General features: G+C 39.7%; 2 protein-coding genes across 3 annotated transcripts in view; one reads left to right on the plus strand and one right to left on the minus strand.

Moving 5' to 3' along the window:
• MED12L (mediator complex subunit 12L) overlaps positions 1–16,461 on the minus strand; it is a 330,957-nt gene that overhangs the window by 213,264 nt on the left and 101,232 nt on the right. The window contains exons 13-15 of one of the 2 annotated variants that reach the window (XM_043522368.1): positions 15,670–15,884; positions 14,663–14,767; positions 13,999–14,175 (exon numbers count right to left, since the gene is read on the minus strand). In XM_043522368.1, coding sequence (XP_043378303.1) covers positions 13,999–14,175; positions 14,663–14,767; positions 15,670–15,884 — 497 coding nt within the window. The remainder of the gene's footprint in view (positions 1–13,998; positions 14,176–14,662; positions 14,768–15,669; positions 15,885–16,461) is intronic. The other variant, XM_043522369.1, reaches the window with a different exon arrangement.
• Positions 4,032–7,956, plus strand: GPR171 (G protein-coupled receptor 171). The gene is made up of 2 exons (XM_027819833.3): positions 4,032–4,427; positions 6,281–7,956. The coding sequence occupies exon 2, from the start codon at positions 6,336–6,338 to the stop codon at positions 7,284–7,286; it is 951 nt and encodes a 316-aa protein (XP_027675634.1). The 5' UTR covers positions 4,032–4,427; positions 6,281–6,335; the 3' UTR covers positions 7,287–7,956.

The following is a 16,461-nucleotide window of genomic DNA, read 5'->3' on the forward strand; positions in this document are numbered from 1 at the left end:
TGCAGGAGCCTCCCTCAAGAGACTTAGGGACAGTACGAACAGAGCCAGAGTTTACTTGGATTCCTCATAACAAACAAACAGGAAGAAAACCATAAATGAAAGAACCACCATAAGAACTCCGTGGTTGAATGCTGCTAATAAAACTTGTCAACAATTACTCCTTAAGGACAGTTTTAGTCACAAAGCTTATAATCACAAAATGGATGTGGAGAAAGGGATGAAGGAAAATTCCAGGTCTCATTTTTATTAGTCCCCTGATTACTGGGTTTCTGAAGTTTATATTAAACTCATCTCTAACAGTAACTGGCTGAAAGAAAAAAAAACACTTAGTACATCTTCAAGAGTGATCACCTCCTAATACCATGTAAATATTTAAATAGCAACATAAATCCCGGATTAAAAAATAAAGATTTCCCCCAACTCATTAAATTATATTTTCAAACTCACTCACTCACTCTCTAAAATACAGAAAGTTTTTTCTACTATGGTTAGGGTGTTACAAACACAATGTTACACATATTTATCTCAGCTTAGACTGTGTTAGTGTGTGAGATGCCAACTCCTGTGTGTGTGTTTTCAAACTTTATACAGACACACTGGAGTTCGGCAACTCAACCCACACATACACACAAAAGAATTCAAAGCTGAGAGAAATCTAAAATTGACATCTGTATTTGTAACATTACAGAACATATAACTTTACATTGTACATAAGACAAGGATCCAAAGACAATGGGTCAAATTCATCTCATCGGTAACTCACTCCATGGCAGGACTACTGTATTTCTGAGGCCTGAACAAGCTTCTAAATATGTTGCTCTCCTACATCCCACATGTAATGTGATTGTGCAAATGGCCTTGTAACTCTCCTCTCTAGCAAAATGCCATATGAATCTCCATTTACACTACCATGTCAACCAATACAGCCATTCTAATACTGTTTTCAGCTACCTCACCAGCATTTTGCCTGCTTCCTTCCTATTGTTCTGCATTATATACATACATGTGTTTCCTGCTCCCACATTTTTAAAAGTGACAGCAAAAGACAGCAAGAGAGATTTTTCTAGGATTCAGGACAACAACACACACAGCAAAAGTGAACCCCTGTGACCGAAGTGTTCACGCCCATCAGCAACATCCCAGGTGAGAGGATGAGTACAGCAGCTCTCAATCTTTTTCACTCTTATGAGGGTTAGAAACTCCACAAGAGAAAAACCCATGAGACCGTGAATATGTCTATGCTGAAATTAAAAACCCACAGCTGGCCTGCACCAGCTGACTCAGGCTTATGGGCTTGGGCTAATGGGCTGTAACTGTGGCGTAGTGTTCGTGCTTGGACTGCAGGTGGAGCTCTGGGACCTTCCCACTTCGCAAGGTCCTCTAGAGCCTGGGCTCCAGCCTGAGCCCAAATGTCTACACCGCAGTTAAGAAGCCCCTTAGGCTGAGCCCAAGTCAGCTGGCATGGGCCAGCCACAGATTTTAATTGCAGAGCAGACATACCCTGTGTGGTCACAAAGTATGCAAAGCCTTGTATGTCAGTAACCGGCCTAACAAATGATTGTCAAACCCTTATTCAGGAAAGTATTTAACCATGTTCTTCAGTGCTTTCCCAAATAGAGATGCTTTCTTGAATCAAGGCCTAAATGATGGGTGGATGTGAACTTTCTGGATTCAAGTACGAACACTCTAAATTAATCAGATGGGGAATATTATGTTTATAACATTCTTCTTCCTGGGATAAAGGGCTACATACTGCCTTATACACTTTAGAGTCACACCGCTGCTTCTTAACTTCTGACTAACATGGAAGTCCTATCCTTTTCTCCTATACTGAAGGCTGGGGTCCGTGATGTATTGCCTCCTGCAAGAAGGGGACTTAAAATAGAAGCGTCTTGATACCTTTGGCTAAATCAGTCAGCGATCATGATAAAAAGTAAAAATATATATGAACCCCACTGACGTCTTCAATAACTGACACAAACAGGGGAGCTTACTGAGGGGGTGCTGATCCAGAAATAAAGACAAAATCTTAAACTGACATAAATTGCATTTTTATTCATTTGGAGATAATTCCATGCCTCCTCCCCTTCTGAATAACTAGAAAGATTTAGGAAAACTAGAGACATTTCACTCCTTTTGGATCCAGGGGGATTCTTCTCCTTTTATATACCTGAGGAAGTTCTCAGAGATCTGGGTTCAACTTGAACTCCAAAATCTTAAAATGAAATTAAATCTGAGCACCTTGGGTTTCATGTTAAAAACATACAGAACTACCAGGTCTGCATGATTTAGGTGGAAAGCCATAACTCCACCCACATTTGCTCAATTCTGAATCCAGGATCACTCAAAAACTTTATGAACCTTTCCAAACATTTCACAAACATAGTCTGAGTTTTGAGTTTGTGACTAAGCTTGAAACCAGACACACGGAGTAGTTTCTTTACAAAGGATTTTCCCAACCCTGTAAGCAATAAGGGTATTTTGGTTGGTGGTGATAACTACTTCCATTTGGCATGTCATTCAACTTTCTGAGATCTTGACGATTGTCTGCAGTGAGTTTGCTATACATTTTAGTTTCTCTGTACTATTGTCAGAGAAACTAGGCTAAATTCAACAGCTTGTTCTACTGTCTGGGTTTTTTCTCAAAAAGAAAAATATGAAGATTTTTGCTGCTCGCTCAGCCCATCTATTTTTAGTAGAGACTGGACAAATCTCAGAAGATTTGAAACTTGAATTTGGTTCAGAAAGACATCCATATGCTTAGATATCTACTAGAAGCACTTGAAACTTTTAAGTTTGCAAACTGGGCTGTAACTCTTGCAAGAAAAGACTTACTCATAAGATTTCTTATACCTCTGCTTCTGCTTCCAAACCACATGCCACAAGACCAGCCCTTAGTTATAGCATCTTGGCTCTTCTAATTCTAATTCCAGCCATAACTTGAAAGTGCACAGTGGGGAGGAAAGGGGAACGCAAGTGAACGTGTGACAAAGCTTCCCCACGCAGCACAGCAAAGCGTGCCAGGGATTATGAATTATAAAGTTCACTAACATGCTGGGATCTAATTGCCCCATATAGACCTTGCAGTCTCTAAACGGTACCTGCTTCACATTAACATAGTCCTGTTTGGATGACTTTAAGGTGAATTAGGTACCTTTTAGAGACCACCATCAGAGTCTACACAGGGCAGTTAGAGCCCCACATGTTAGCACAAATCACATACCTCTAGTGAGCTTTGCCATCACCATCCAGACAAGCCCAAAGTTTCAGTCTTAAAATAAACTAAGGTTTGAGCAGAGAGTCACCAATCCCTCATTCACAATCAAATCAATGTTTGTTAACCTTAATTTTTATTACAACAGATTGACAAGCCTGTGGGTGCGGACTCTGGCCCTGCGCCACTTACCTCAAGCGGTGGGGGCGGCGGTGCGCAGCAGGGCTAAGGCAGGCTCCCTGCCTGCCCTGGCCCCGCACCCGGAAGTGGCCAGCATGTCCAGCAGTGGCTCTTGGGAGTGGGGTGTGGCAGGTGGCTCCGCTGCGCACTGCCCTCGCCACTGCGCAACCACCCCCGAAGCTCCCATTGGCTGTGGTTCCCCATTCCCGGTCAATGGCAGCTGCGGGGGTTGGTGCCTGCAGGTGAGGGTAGCGCACAGAGCCTTCTGCCCCTCCCTCCCCCTTCCCCAGGGGCCACAGGGACGTGGTGCCAGCTGCTTCCAGGAGCGGCGCAGGGCCAGAGCAGGCAGAGAGCCTGCCTTAGCCCCGCTGCGCCATGGAGCTGGCAATCCCACGGCCCAGACTGAAAGCCCTGATGGGCCGGATCCAGCCCACGGGCCGTAGTTTGCCCTCCCCTGCTCTAAAATGATAGAAATTACCCAAATGCCACCAAAATGTTGAAGCACGATAATCCATTCTATTTGTGTTAGCACGTCAGAGTTTATAACTCCATTCTTTAAGAGGCTGCCTTCTACCCACACAGCTCACTCTGGTTTTGTCTTGCAAGATGCAATGTGCCCTCAATATCTCACTGAAGTCAATGGAAATTAACAGGTGTAGAGGGCTGTGCAAGTTCTGGCCTCATGACAGCAGCAGGCAGTTTGCCTTCAGCTCAGGAAAACATTGTTCCATAACATCATCTTCTCCCAAAGAGGAAAAAGGCAACTTTGGATTGTTCCGTGAACACTAACATTTTTCTATCATGACCCTTTTAGGTAACTTCCAGGTTGTTTAGTAATTTGAGTGCTGGTTTTAATTACGTCAATCTACACATTTAAAAACCACAGAGACATTTCTCTTAAAAAGCAGCCTACGCACAAAGGGGAAAGGATTTACATATTATCAGACAAAGATGTGACTATCCACTGAGACTAATCAAGCATTTTACAAACTTTCTTCTAATGCCTATGAGACTTCAGAATCTAAAAAGGAAGGTATGTATTTTAAATGCTTTTTATACATTTTTTAATATGTCCATATACACCAAGGTAAATATATTGCATAAAATACTAAATAATATGCCAAATGCACTGAAAAACTAATAGGTTAAATATTAAAAGCACTAATGTTTTTCACTGCACTTATTAAGTGTTACTTCATTATAACCATTTTGAAAGTCTTGCCCTTTGGAGACCCTGGCTCCTTCCACATTAAAAAAAAGCCCTCCAGTAGAGCAGTCCCTGAGCCAAAGAGAACTGGATACAGCTCATTCCCAAGCTCATCTGAAATCAAGCAGAATAATCATTGTGGAATGACACAGTGAATTCTCTTTCATATCAGGAATTTGGCTCCCACCTTCTGTTGGCTCAGGAACAAAACCAACTATTTCCTCTGTACCTTGTGGGCATTCAACTTCATTTAACCTCAGGTTAATAATCTCTTTTTTTGGGAGGGTAATATCCTCCATTTGCAGAAGGGTGATTATTATAATGTTATAGATCTTCTATTTCTAGCCATAAGTAGTTTCAGGTAGTTGCATTTTTATATACACAATACACACAGACCAAGTAATTAAGTTATATTGATTCATTGTCAACTGTTACTACTCAGGCAACATTTAACCTAGAATTATGTTTGATCACTAAAACAAACAGAATTTTTAGCAAATGAAAAAGACTGTACTAGATAAATAGAAAGCTAGTATGGTTCAATGCTATTTCAACAGACTTGCTTCCCTGTCTTATTTCTCAGAAAAACTTTAACACACTCATTTCCTCTTCAGTCAACATGTTCCAACTAAAGTTAATGCCAGTGTAGCTACTATAAAAAAAAAAAAGTTATACAATGGTAGTTTCAGATAGTTAAAATAATACTTAGGTTCCCATCTAAGCAAATACACTTTCCTTTCCCTAAATGTCTGAGGAAGCCTGAAAATATGATGCAAATGACTGACAGATTCTTTAAATGTTTTCTGAACTACATAAAATATTCATCAAATATATTTTTGTTTTGTTCAACTAGAAGAATCAACAATTTTAGGAATATTTAGTATTGAGCACAGCTACTCTGCTGTCTCTCTCTGTTGGATAGACCCTTATTGGTTTTGACAGAGTATTATTAACATTTACTAATCCTGTAATATTTTATATATGAAGTATTTTTATAAACATTAACTTAACTGGGGGGATTTGGGAGGGTTGGTTTGGTTTTAGGTTTGTTTTTGTTTTGTTGAGTAAAAGTGTCATTTTTTAAAAAAAGTTACATTTGAATGTGGCTCCAATGAACTAACTAGGTCCCTGATCCAGCAAAATCAGGGCCAGTCTTAGGGGCAAGGTGATCACCCTGAATCCCAACTTTTAATGGTGCCAAATCACCATTTGGGGGGGCACATCACTCAGTCTCTTTAGTTATTTATTTTACTCTGCTGCTCCGCTCATCTGTTGTTGTGTGGTTTTGTTTGGGGGTTTATTTCTTTTAGGTCAACTGCTGGGTGACACTGAAAATGTTTTCCACCCAGAGGAGAAAAAACCCCAGGGGCAGCCCTGCTGCAGATACACAAGTAACTTTATATATACACACACAAATAGTCCCATTCGCTTAAATGGACTGTTCACATGAGTGAACATACTCAAGCATAAGTGTTTGCAGGAAAGGGACCCAAGATATTTCAATAAATTGCTTAAACTTGAATGAAACCCATGCAACTTAATGTGAACTATTCCAGACACTGAGAAATACAAATACTTCAGTTTCAGTAATATCATTTCCAAGTCTTGTCACACATTTTTATGAAATTATACTGGAACAAGATTCTCACACTAATTATCTCTAATGTCTTACTTTTCAGGTTCTAGATATCTTTAAGCAGCCAACACACCTTACTTTTCCACTGGATAATTAAAATGTCCTTTAGCAATATCTCAAATTGCAGTGTCTACAGACAACTGGAACCATTTACCTATTTTTACTACTTAATTTTCCTCATTGGATTTATTGGGAGTTGTTTTGCCCTATGGGCATTCACTCAAAAGGATCAGAAACAAAAATGTATGAGCATCTATCTAATTAACCTCCTAACAGCTGATTTCCTGTTGACTCTGGCATTGCCAGTAAAAATAATTGTTGACTTAGGTATTGCCCCCTGGAAACTGAGGATATTCCACTGCCAGGTCACAGCTTGCCTCATCTATATTAACATGTATTTATCAATCATATTTTTGGGATTTGTAAGCATGGACCGCTGCCTTCAGTTAATGCACAGTACTAAGATCTATCGAATCCAAGAACCTGGATTTGCCAAGATGTTATCTGCAGTTGTATGGATAATGGTTCTCCTTATAATGGTACCTAACATGGCGATTCCAATCAAAGAAATAGAACCAAAGCCTACTGTGGGGTGTATTGATTTCAAAACAACAGTTGGAAAAGATTGGCATGTGTTTACTAATTTCATATGTACAGCAATATTCCTGAATTTTTCAGCCATGATACTTATTTCCAATTTTCTTGTTGTTAGACAACTTTACCTAAACAAATACAGCAAGAGTTATGCAAATGTAAAGAAAGCTCAGATAAATATACTGTTAGTAACAGCAGGCTACATCATGTGTTTCGTTCCTTACCACATTGTTCGGATCCCCTATACTTTGAGCCAGAGTGATGCTATAACCGATTGTCTTCTGAAACAATCCCTCTTTAAAGCAAAGGAATCCACTCTCCTGTTGGCAGTGTTGAATCTCTGTTTTGATCCTATTTTATATTTTTATCTTTCCAAGACATTTAGACTGAAAATTACTGAGACTTTTATAGCACATAAAGAAACAAAGATTCTCACAGGAGAAGGAGTACATTGAGAAGGGGCACATTATATACAAAAGTACTGTAGTATTTCAACCTAGACTACCAACACTGTGTGTGCATATGTAATTTATACAACTGCTGTGCGTTTGCTGAACACGGCTAACAATGTCAATAAAATTACTGTCAAACCCTAACCCTGGGCAGAAGGAAAGCTTAATGATGGATCTGGATCACTTTATTATTTTACAGCTTCATACACTGATTTGGAATATTATACAGTTCTGTACTTTCAGAAGACCTGATACGAGTCATAGGAATATTTTAACACACTGCTTAATTAAGAACATATGAAGTCATACTAAAGACCTACCCAAAAAATACCTATGAAGCATGATCCAAACATGTTTTGTAATGCAATTTATCAAGAAAGATTCAAAAATATTTAATAAAGGTTTATGGATTGAGGCGATCTGGACTCACCTTTACTACATAATAATGTTAAATGCTTTCTGTATTAATTTACCTGGTATAATAAAGGAAGAATGTACTCAACAGCAACTGATAAGCTGCAAAGACTTTCCACAGCCATAATAAAACCAAACATTTCAAAAGGCACTTTCTCTAGAAAGTGATTTTAAGCTGAACTGATTTAAAATGCACTGTATCTGCTTATATCACCCCTGTCATTGCTTACAAATAAATTTTTTCATTTTGTAATACTCATCTTTTTTCCCCATTTTGCTACTTCATTGAGTATTAAAATTGTGGAAATATGTAAGTTACTACAGTAAAATTCTTGGGTTAAATGGGAAAAATTGAACAGCGCAAAGTGTCTAGACAAAATGTAAAATATTCAATTTTTCTTTCTGTATGTTCGTGATTTTTATAAGACTTTTTAAACAAAAAACGACACCAATAAAATAGCTACATGGTATTTACACCTCAGACATTTAGAAAACCAAAACGTCTTGAACACCCAATAACAAAGACAAATACAAGTTATTGCCAGTCTGGATTCGTTCTAATGGTAAACCAAAAATACTTCAGAAATATAAAACAAAACTAGATTGTCTTTGTTTACTAATCCACAAAACGTATTCATATTTTGACCAACTGTAAACAAGCACCCAAAATTACTCTGGACAGACAGCTCATCCAACATCTAATAGCAAGAAATTAACAGCAAGAAAATTCAAACCCAAGCTTCCTATATTTTTAAAGCAGAGATGATTATAAGTGCCACATCACATCTTACCTCTTGATCTGATAGCTACAATAGTTGGTTGAATTTTGTATTGTCTTTTAAAATTGTCAGGTTTCAGAGTAGCAGCCGTGTTAGTCTGTATTCGCAAAAAGAAAAGGAGTACTTGTGGCACCTTAGAGACTAACAAATTTATTTGAGCATAAGCTTTCGTGAGCTGCATCCGATGAAGTGAGCTGTAGCTCACAAAAGCTTATGCTCAAATAAATTTGTTAGTCTCTAAGGTGCCACAAGTACTCCTTTTTTTTTTTTTAAATTGTGTCGGTTTTCCTCTGTTTTGAGTGAACATTTAATAAGCCTTTAGGCTTATTCAGTATTAGGCCACTCTCCTGAAGCTGCCAACAAGGGTATGTGTTGGAAAGGTGGGATTTTCTCGGGTTGGGACATGTATCAATTAGCTCCCTTCATTCCTCAAGTGGCATACAGTTAAATGCCAACAAACAAACAAACAAACAGAAAGACCCAAAGAAGAAAAACCTACAATAATTTTTCAGTCCTACACATTTCACCATTACTAATCTCATACATTCCGATTCCCTTATTTCTCAGCTACACTGTCAATTATGACTCAGAAAATGAAACAGCAAATGAAACAGAAAAACTGTTACCAATGCATTGGTAAGTTAACCAGACAGCAGTCGTCTAATTCTACAGAAAATGAAAATTCCAGTGACTAACAGTATCCAATTTTCTATTCAGTATAATTGTTTATTTGATCCATAATCCCTAAATGAGTATTTTAATGCCGTACTCATTTTCTTTATCTAGCATATCACCATGTGTTATTATTTCCAATGCATACATCTGTAGCTAAACAACTACTCGGAAGGCTCACTGAAATATAAAACACTCAAAGTAACCAAAAAAGATTCCTTGCTGCATCTCATATTATCTTGTGCCCTAGATGTGGTTCGCATTTGGGCACAGCATTGCACAACAGGGTTAAGAATAAAATTAGTGTCACAGCAACTATAAATATAATCTTTTGGAGTCAAAGTTACCCAGTGTAGTAGGTGCTACTGAAGGTCGTCACTTTAGTAGAGCCACCATGGACAAGAGCAACTGTGGAGTGGCAGGGCTAGCCTTACCATGAGGTGAACTGAGGTGGCCGACTCAGATGCCAGACTGGGTGACGGGGGGGGGGAGGCAAGCAAGCAGGAGAAAAGGTGAGAGGAAATAACAGAAAGCAGCAGGAGCTGCAGGGAGAGAGAGGAGTAGGAGCCTCTTATGTACCTGTCTAGCATCCCCAGGAGCCTGGACTGATTAACACTAGCTTCTCAGGGAGCTTCCTGTTTCCTGCTGCTTCCCTGAACCCACTTGAGGAGAACAGGCAGCCAACTGAAGTAGTAGGAGCCAGTTAGGCCCTTAAGACACTGATATCTTCCTTCACGCAGGCCCTGCTACCAGCCTGCTTATTTGTCCCCTTCAATTGAGTGTTGAGAGCCACTATAGCTGGTACAGAACAGCAGTCATGAGTGAAAGAAGAAAACACCCCTCTGGGGCAGCATTCAGTAAAAGAAAGAAAGCAAAGGAAGCTTTTCTATCTAAGCAGGAAGGAGCTCTCCTGAGATACATAGACACAAATGTTCACGGTGAGCCTTCCGGCCCCTGTGAGGATGTGAGTGGTGAGGAGATGCTTGATCTTCCAGTTAGTCAGAGTGCAGGTAACCTGGCAGCTACTGCAGCATCCATATCTCCATCTCAAATGGATGTAACCATGTACATTCCTGAAGAAAAGTATAGATCAGAGAAGTGTGTGATGGAGGCGCAAGAAACACCTACTGCTGAGTTTAGTTCCTTAAGTCTAGATGATCCAGGACTGTGGACCCACTTGAGCAGTAGCTTGAGGGACTTCCTTGTACTGCATGGGCCACAGCAAGTGAAAAACCCCAAAGACAATGAAAATAGAAGTTTCCATCCAACACATTACTGGCGTGGAATCCCCAATGGTGACAAGGTTTATGTACTCAAAAACCCAGAATGCTGCATACTGTTTTTGTTGCAAACTCTTCCAGTCTAATGTTCCATTCACTTGGGTTCTACAGGAACAAAGAACTGGAAAAATCTGGCTAGAAATCTGGCATGCCATGAGAAGGCAGCAAATCACCAGAGAGCATTCCATAGCTGGAAAGAGCTTGAGATGAGACTAAGGTTAAAGGCCACCATAGATGATCAGCATCAAGAGAAGATTGCATCAGAGTTTCTTTACTGGCAAAATGTTCTGAAAAGGCTCATTGCCATTGTGAGTGCTTGCTACCCAAAACCCAGCACTGCGTGGCACTTCAGATCAGCTGTATGTGCCAAACAATGAAACTTCCTTAAAATTGTGGAGCTGATGGCTGAGTTTGATGCTGTACTCCAGGAGCGTCTAAGAAGAGTCACCACCCAAGAAATGTACACACGCCACTAGCTTGGAAAAACAATTCAAAATGAGATCACACAGCTACTGGCAACAAAAGTCAAACAGAAGATTGTGGCAGATCTGAAGTCAGCAAGATATTACTCTGTTATGCTGGACTGCACACCTGACATCACCCATATGGAAAAAAATGACTTTAATGGTGCGTTTTGTAAAACGGAACCTAGTGAAAAAGTCACCATTGCAGGGTCAGTCAGAGAGCATTTTCTAGAATGTATTGACATTGATGATACTACAGGAGCTGGTATGACAAATGTGCTTCTTAAAAAGCTGGAAGATACGGGAATTGCGATAGCTAACATGAGAGGTCAGGGCTACGATAATGGTGCCAACATGAGAGGAAAGAACAGAGGAGTGCAGACACGGATCCAAGAGTTAAACCCTTGAGCTTTTTTTGTCCCATGCAGTTCTCATTCATTGAACTTGGGGCTCAGTGATGCAGCATCAGCTTCTAGTGAGGCTGCTGAATTTTGTAATGTAATTCAAAGCATCTATGTATTTGTTTCTGCATCAACTCATCAACGTCAAATTTTGAAGCAACATCTGGGAACATCCTCTCTGACACAAACCCTGAGTGCCACACGATGGGAAAGTCAAGTGGAGGCGATAAAGCCTATCAAACACCAAATTGGGAAGATAGAGGATGCCATCGTTGCCATTATGGAGGATAATGCTATGACAGGAACTGTTCATGGGAGAACAGTGGCAGAGGGAAATGGAATCACAACATACATACATAACTTTACATTTCTGTGTGGCTTAGTGTTGTGGCATGACATACTGTTTGAAATAAATGTTATAAGCAAGAGACTCCAAGGTGCTGACCTTGATATATCTGGAGCAATGGAACAACTGGACAAAGCAAAGTCATACCTACAGTCTTACTGGTCAGATGAGGGCTTTCAAAACGTTCTGAAGAGCGCACAGAAGTTAGAGGAGGAACTTCACACTGAAACTATTTTCCCACCCATTCAAGAATAGAAGAGTCACCGAAGAAGATGACATTTTGATTACGAGGCACGGGATAATCCCATAAGAGACCCCAAACAACAATTCAAAGTTGAATTCTTTAACCATGTGCTAGATTGTGCAATACAGTCAGTTGAAGAAAGTTTCATGCAGCTCAAGGAACACAGCAGAATATTTGGGATGGTGTATGATATTCCAAAACTCCTCACCATACCTGAAGAAGACCTACACCAGCAATGCAGGGTACTAGAGACAGTGTTGACACATGATAACATGCGCGATATTGATGCGAGTGATTTAGGTGATGAACTGAAAGCGCTTTCAAGATACATTTCAGCAGGATCAACTCCAAAGGCTGTTCTGGAATATATGTGCACAAATAAGATGATCACCCTCTTTCCAAATGCTTTTGTTGCTCTGTGCATACTTTTAACACTTCCTGTAACAGTTGCCAGTGGAACGCAGCTTCTCCAAGCTGAAGTTAATAAAAACACATCTGCACTCCACAATGACACAGAAGAGGCTGGTCAGTCTTGCAACCATCTCAATAAAGCATGATCTGGCCCAGACTGTGGACCTTCAGCAGGAAGCAGTTCAAATCTTTGCAACCAAGAAGGCACGGAAAGCACCACTTTGATTATTCAAACAGATAAAAATGCCAGTGTTTACGATGCAGACAAGAAAAGTTACATTTGCTGTTCAGGTGTTTGAAAGTTAAGTGTTACTTAAAATTTTTGAACAAGGCATTTTAAGTTGTTAGTTCTCCTTTATTGGGGTAGGTAGCAGAGCAGTACCATGACAGGAGAAGAACAGGAAGAAGGCAGAATTTAGAACTTTCAAAGTTTTGGCCCAAGCGAGGAGACATGGGGGTGTCATTTGAGCTCCCCGCCTCAGGTGCCAAAATGTTGTGGGTGGCCCTGTGGACTGGATAGACAGGGGTACTCTGCCTGGGCAAGCTAGGGCAGAGATAGGCTCTGTGCTGACTCTGCACGGGCCATCACAGAAGTTTGGAGGAGGAGAGGCAGGCTAGGCCACTAAGTCCACAGTTGCAAACGCCTGTATAGGAGCTGTCTCTAGAGTGAAACTTTAATTCTAACACAGAGGCTGTAGTGGCAGCAAGGAAGGGGATAACAAAACTATATGGAACTGGCAAGTGTGTGGTTTTTGCCCTGCCAAGATCCACACAGTTCCCCAAACACAGTCTATTGGGTCATTTGCAAGGAGCATGGGAATCTCATTCTTAATGCAGGAACACAAACTGTTCATCTATATCCCCAGGTTGGTGCATTAGGAAGCTCTAGTCAAAAAATGCAATAATCTAAAAAGTACAACAAAACCTAATTTTTAAAACACACGTTTTCCAGAATTTCAAATATATTCCATCGTCATCATGAAGAAGAAACCAGGTAACTTTTTTTTTTAAATGACCCAGTATAGGAAGTCTTACGAATATACAATTCTTCAGAATGAAACAAAAAGTAAAGACTAAAATTAATATGAAGTTAACACCTGTTAACAGGTGTTAGTGGCATTACTGCAGATATTTGTTTAGAGGGCCACATTTGACATAACCAGTTTTTTCCAGGAAGAAGAGGGGGAAGGGCAGGAGACCCCCCTTTTCCCCTCCCCCCCTCAAAAAAAACCCTACTCCAGTGAATCCTGGGAATTTCTAGCAAAATCAAAGTAAAATAAGCCTTGTGTTATATTTAAGTGTTTATACTACACCCATCTAGGGTTGCCAACATTACATTTCAAAAATAAGGGACTGTTTTTTAGCACTCCTGCCTCACCCTTCCTCCCAATATTATCATCAGTATCATCATTGCAATAAATAATCATAAACAATAAAATAATAGTTAGCAGTACTCACCTACATTTGCCAGGGGTATTTCTTGCAGCTTTTTGCCATCCTCAGCAACTCCCGATGTCATTGTACAGAGATGAATAAATAAGGGACGTCCCTTCTAATGAAGGACTGTTGGCTTTAGTGGTGTCCCATACCTTTGCTAAGTGATAAATCTCACCCTCCAAGCAGTTTTATTCTTTTATCTAAGTGCTTTACCGTCTTCAATCTATACATTTACATATAAAATTTAAATGTAAGGAGTTAACTTACCAGAGGTATAGGGAAGTGTGTTGCATATTGCAAATGGCGAAGGAGGTCATAACTGGATGGAAAAATCAGTTCTCTCAGTTTTTCTCTCTTCACTGACTTCTCACTGTTCACTAAAATTCTTCCCTCTAACAAACAGTTGACATTCTCACAAGACTCCCCAGGCATTGGAGAAAAAATCTAAGTAATGCAAAACAAATGTTTAAGATTACTGGAAACTGAAACATTCATAATTCAACCACTGCATTGATTCTGCTCCTATTTACCTTAATGGAGGTGCTCAAGATTTAAACCATCATGAGAATAGAGAATCAGGCTCAACATTTAAAAAATATATTACACAACATTACCCCAAGTATTTGTACAGTGTGTATGTACAGACTAATAGTGCTTTGATATGCTGGAGATGGCCTGAGGGACAACTGTGGAAATCAGTGAGAGCTTCCCAATGTAGAAATGAAGCAATGCTGTAACAGGTGGGTGTATGAAGATTATGATGCAATACCCTATACTTGTAACACTACAAGGATTGGAAATGAAAGAATATTGGCCATATGACAATAATAAGATGGTTCTAATTCAGAATCATGGAGAACACGTTTGTGCAAACAGGAAGCAAGGGGCAAAGAAATGCATAGTGTGCAGAAAAATAAAAAATTAAACCTACTGGAAACTCCGAACCAAAATCTGTCTTAAAGTCACTCTTGTCTACATCATCAAAAATATTAGTGGTTCCTGAGTCAATGCCCATATGTTCCATAATACTATGTTCCTAATAATCACCAGAGAGAGAAAAAACACCAGTCAGATTATAATGAAAATTCTGTTTGATTGGTCATAAAGCCAAAAATTCCACCCATTTAAAATTAAGAAATATTTTATTGTTTAAAATCAAGAAAAAACAAACCATTCCTACTGTCAATATTCACAATATTCCCCAATTTATAAAAGGTTTTCTAATTCATACCCATATACTAAAGATAATCAAGTACAGACTGGTTGAAAGGGAGACAAAGACAGATAGCACATCTTGTTCACCAAGAATCAGCATATGTACTAGGGTGACTCTGCCCATAGGGGCTCCTATAGAACTCAAAACTGCTTTCACCAGTATTGCTACCTGCCCTCCTTTGACGGACAGTACTTCCTCTGATGCATGTGTCCCTGTGGACACCACAGGGTGTAATCTGAACATATCCCATGTCCTCAAGTTTCAATCAGGTTGTGAGACTGTGGGAGCTGAAAAGGAAACCGAGGAAACACAAGAAGCAGACCATGGATACTATACAGGTTGTGCTACAGGATGATTTCACCTCAGCAAATTAAGGACCTGATGTAACGTTCACTGAAGTTAATGACAGCCTTTCCCCATTTACTTTGATCTGCTTTTCTGAAACTCAGAGATTCCAGCTGGGATTGAACATGTATCAGAAGCACTGCCTTGCATTATCATCTTCAGCTGAAGGGAATTCATTATACCTGCACTGCAGCTGAGGTATTTCAAAGCACCAGGATAGAGACACATTTGACCTGGGACTCCAAATGCAACAGATTTTCACCTCTTTTCCAATTATTAAAAGATCAGGTTTGAAGTTCTGCACTCCTTGTGTGGAGGTCTGCTACTGATGCTGAACCTTGAATGCAACAGAAATAAGTGAAGATGTGTATTGTTACCTCCAATTTCACATCATGGTCCTTAGAATAGTGTTCATCCACAGTTTCTCCAGTAGGTGAGCGTGGTCGAGTGGTTGCAGTAACTGACAAGTCTCCACGCGATATTAAAGTGCACATGTATGCATCATGGGAGAAAACGTCATGTCGAATAAACTCGCAAAACAGCAGCACCAGATTCACAAATTCAGTCTTCTCATATCCACTGTTTGGGTCAGCTACCAAAAAAATTAATTGTAGTTTAAAACATAAATTTGCTCTTCAATTCCATAAAAATGTCTTTAAAACCATTTTTAACCATAGCTGTTTTTTATTTTTGTCTTCTAAGTACCGCTTTTCTTCTCTACATAATAAGCCAACTCTAATCCAGTGCTGCATAACTGGCATACTTAGATTTGTTACCATTCAGGGCATCTCTCTGAAGAACTTTCTTCTGGCAGTGTATTCCAAAGCATTCTGCTCCATAGACTTCTGCCCACATTGCATTACCAGCAGGCTATTCACTGCTCATTTCTTTAATGTATTTCTACCATGTTTAACAATGTACGAGCATATTACATATTGTAAAAATGGACACACTAGGATTGCTCTCTCTCTCTCTTCCCCCCCCCCCCACCTTGCCAAAGAAGTCTTCATGATTTTATTATGTTTCTATCTATTGGGGCATTTTAAGGTGACTATATGAAATTATGTTCTTAGTAAACACCTTTTGAACACAAATCCTTAAATCCTTTGAAATATTTTAGAAAACTATTTGGAAGATTATTTTACTACAGATTAATGTTAACTTTATGT

This window comes from Chelonia mydas, chromosome 9 (assembly GCF_015237465.2).
Source record: "Chelonia mydas isolate rCheMyd1 chromosome 9, rCheMyd1.pri.v2, whole genome shotgun sequence".
In the NCBI taxonomy this organism is placed as follows: domain Eukaryota; kingdom Metazoa; phylum Chordata; order Testudines; family Cheloniidae; genus Chelonia; species Chelonia mydas.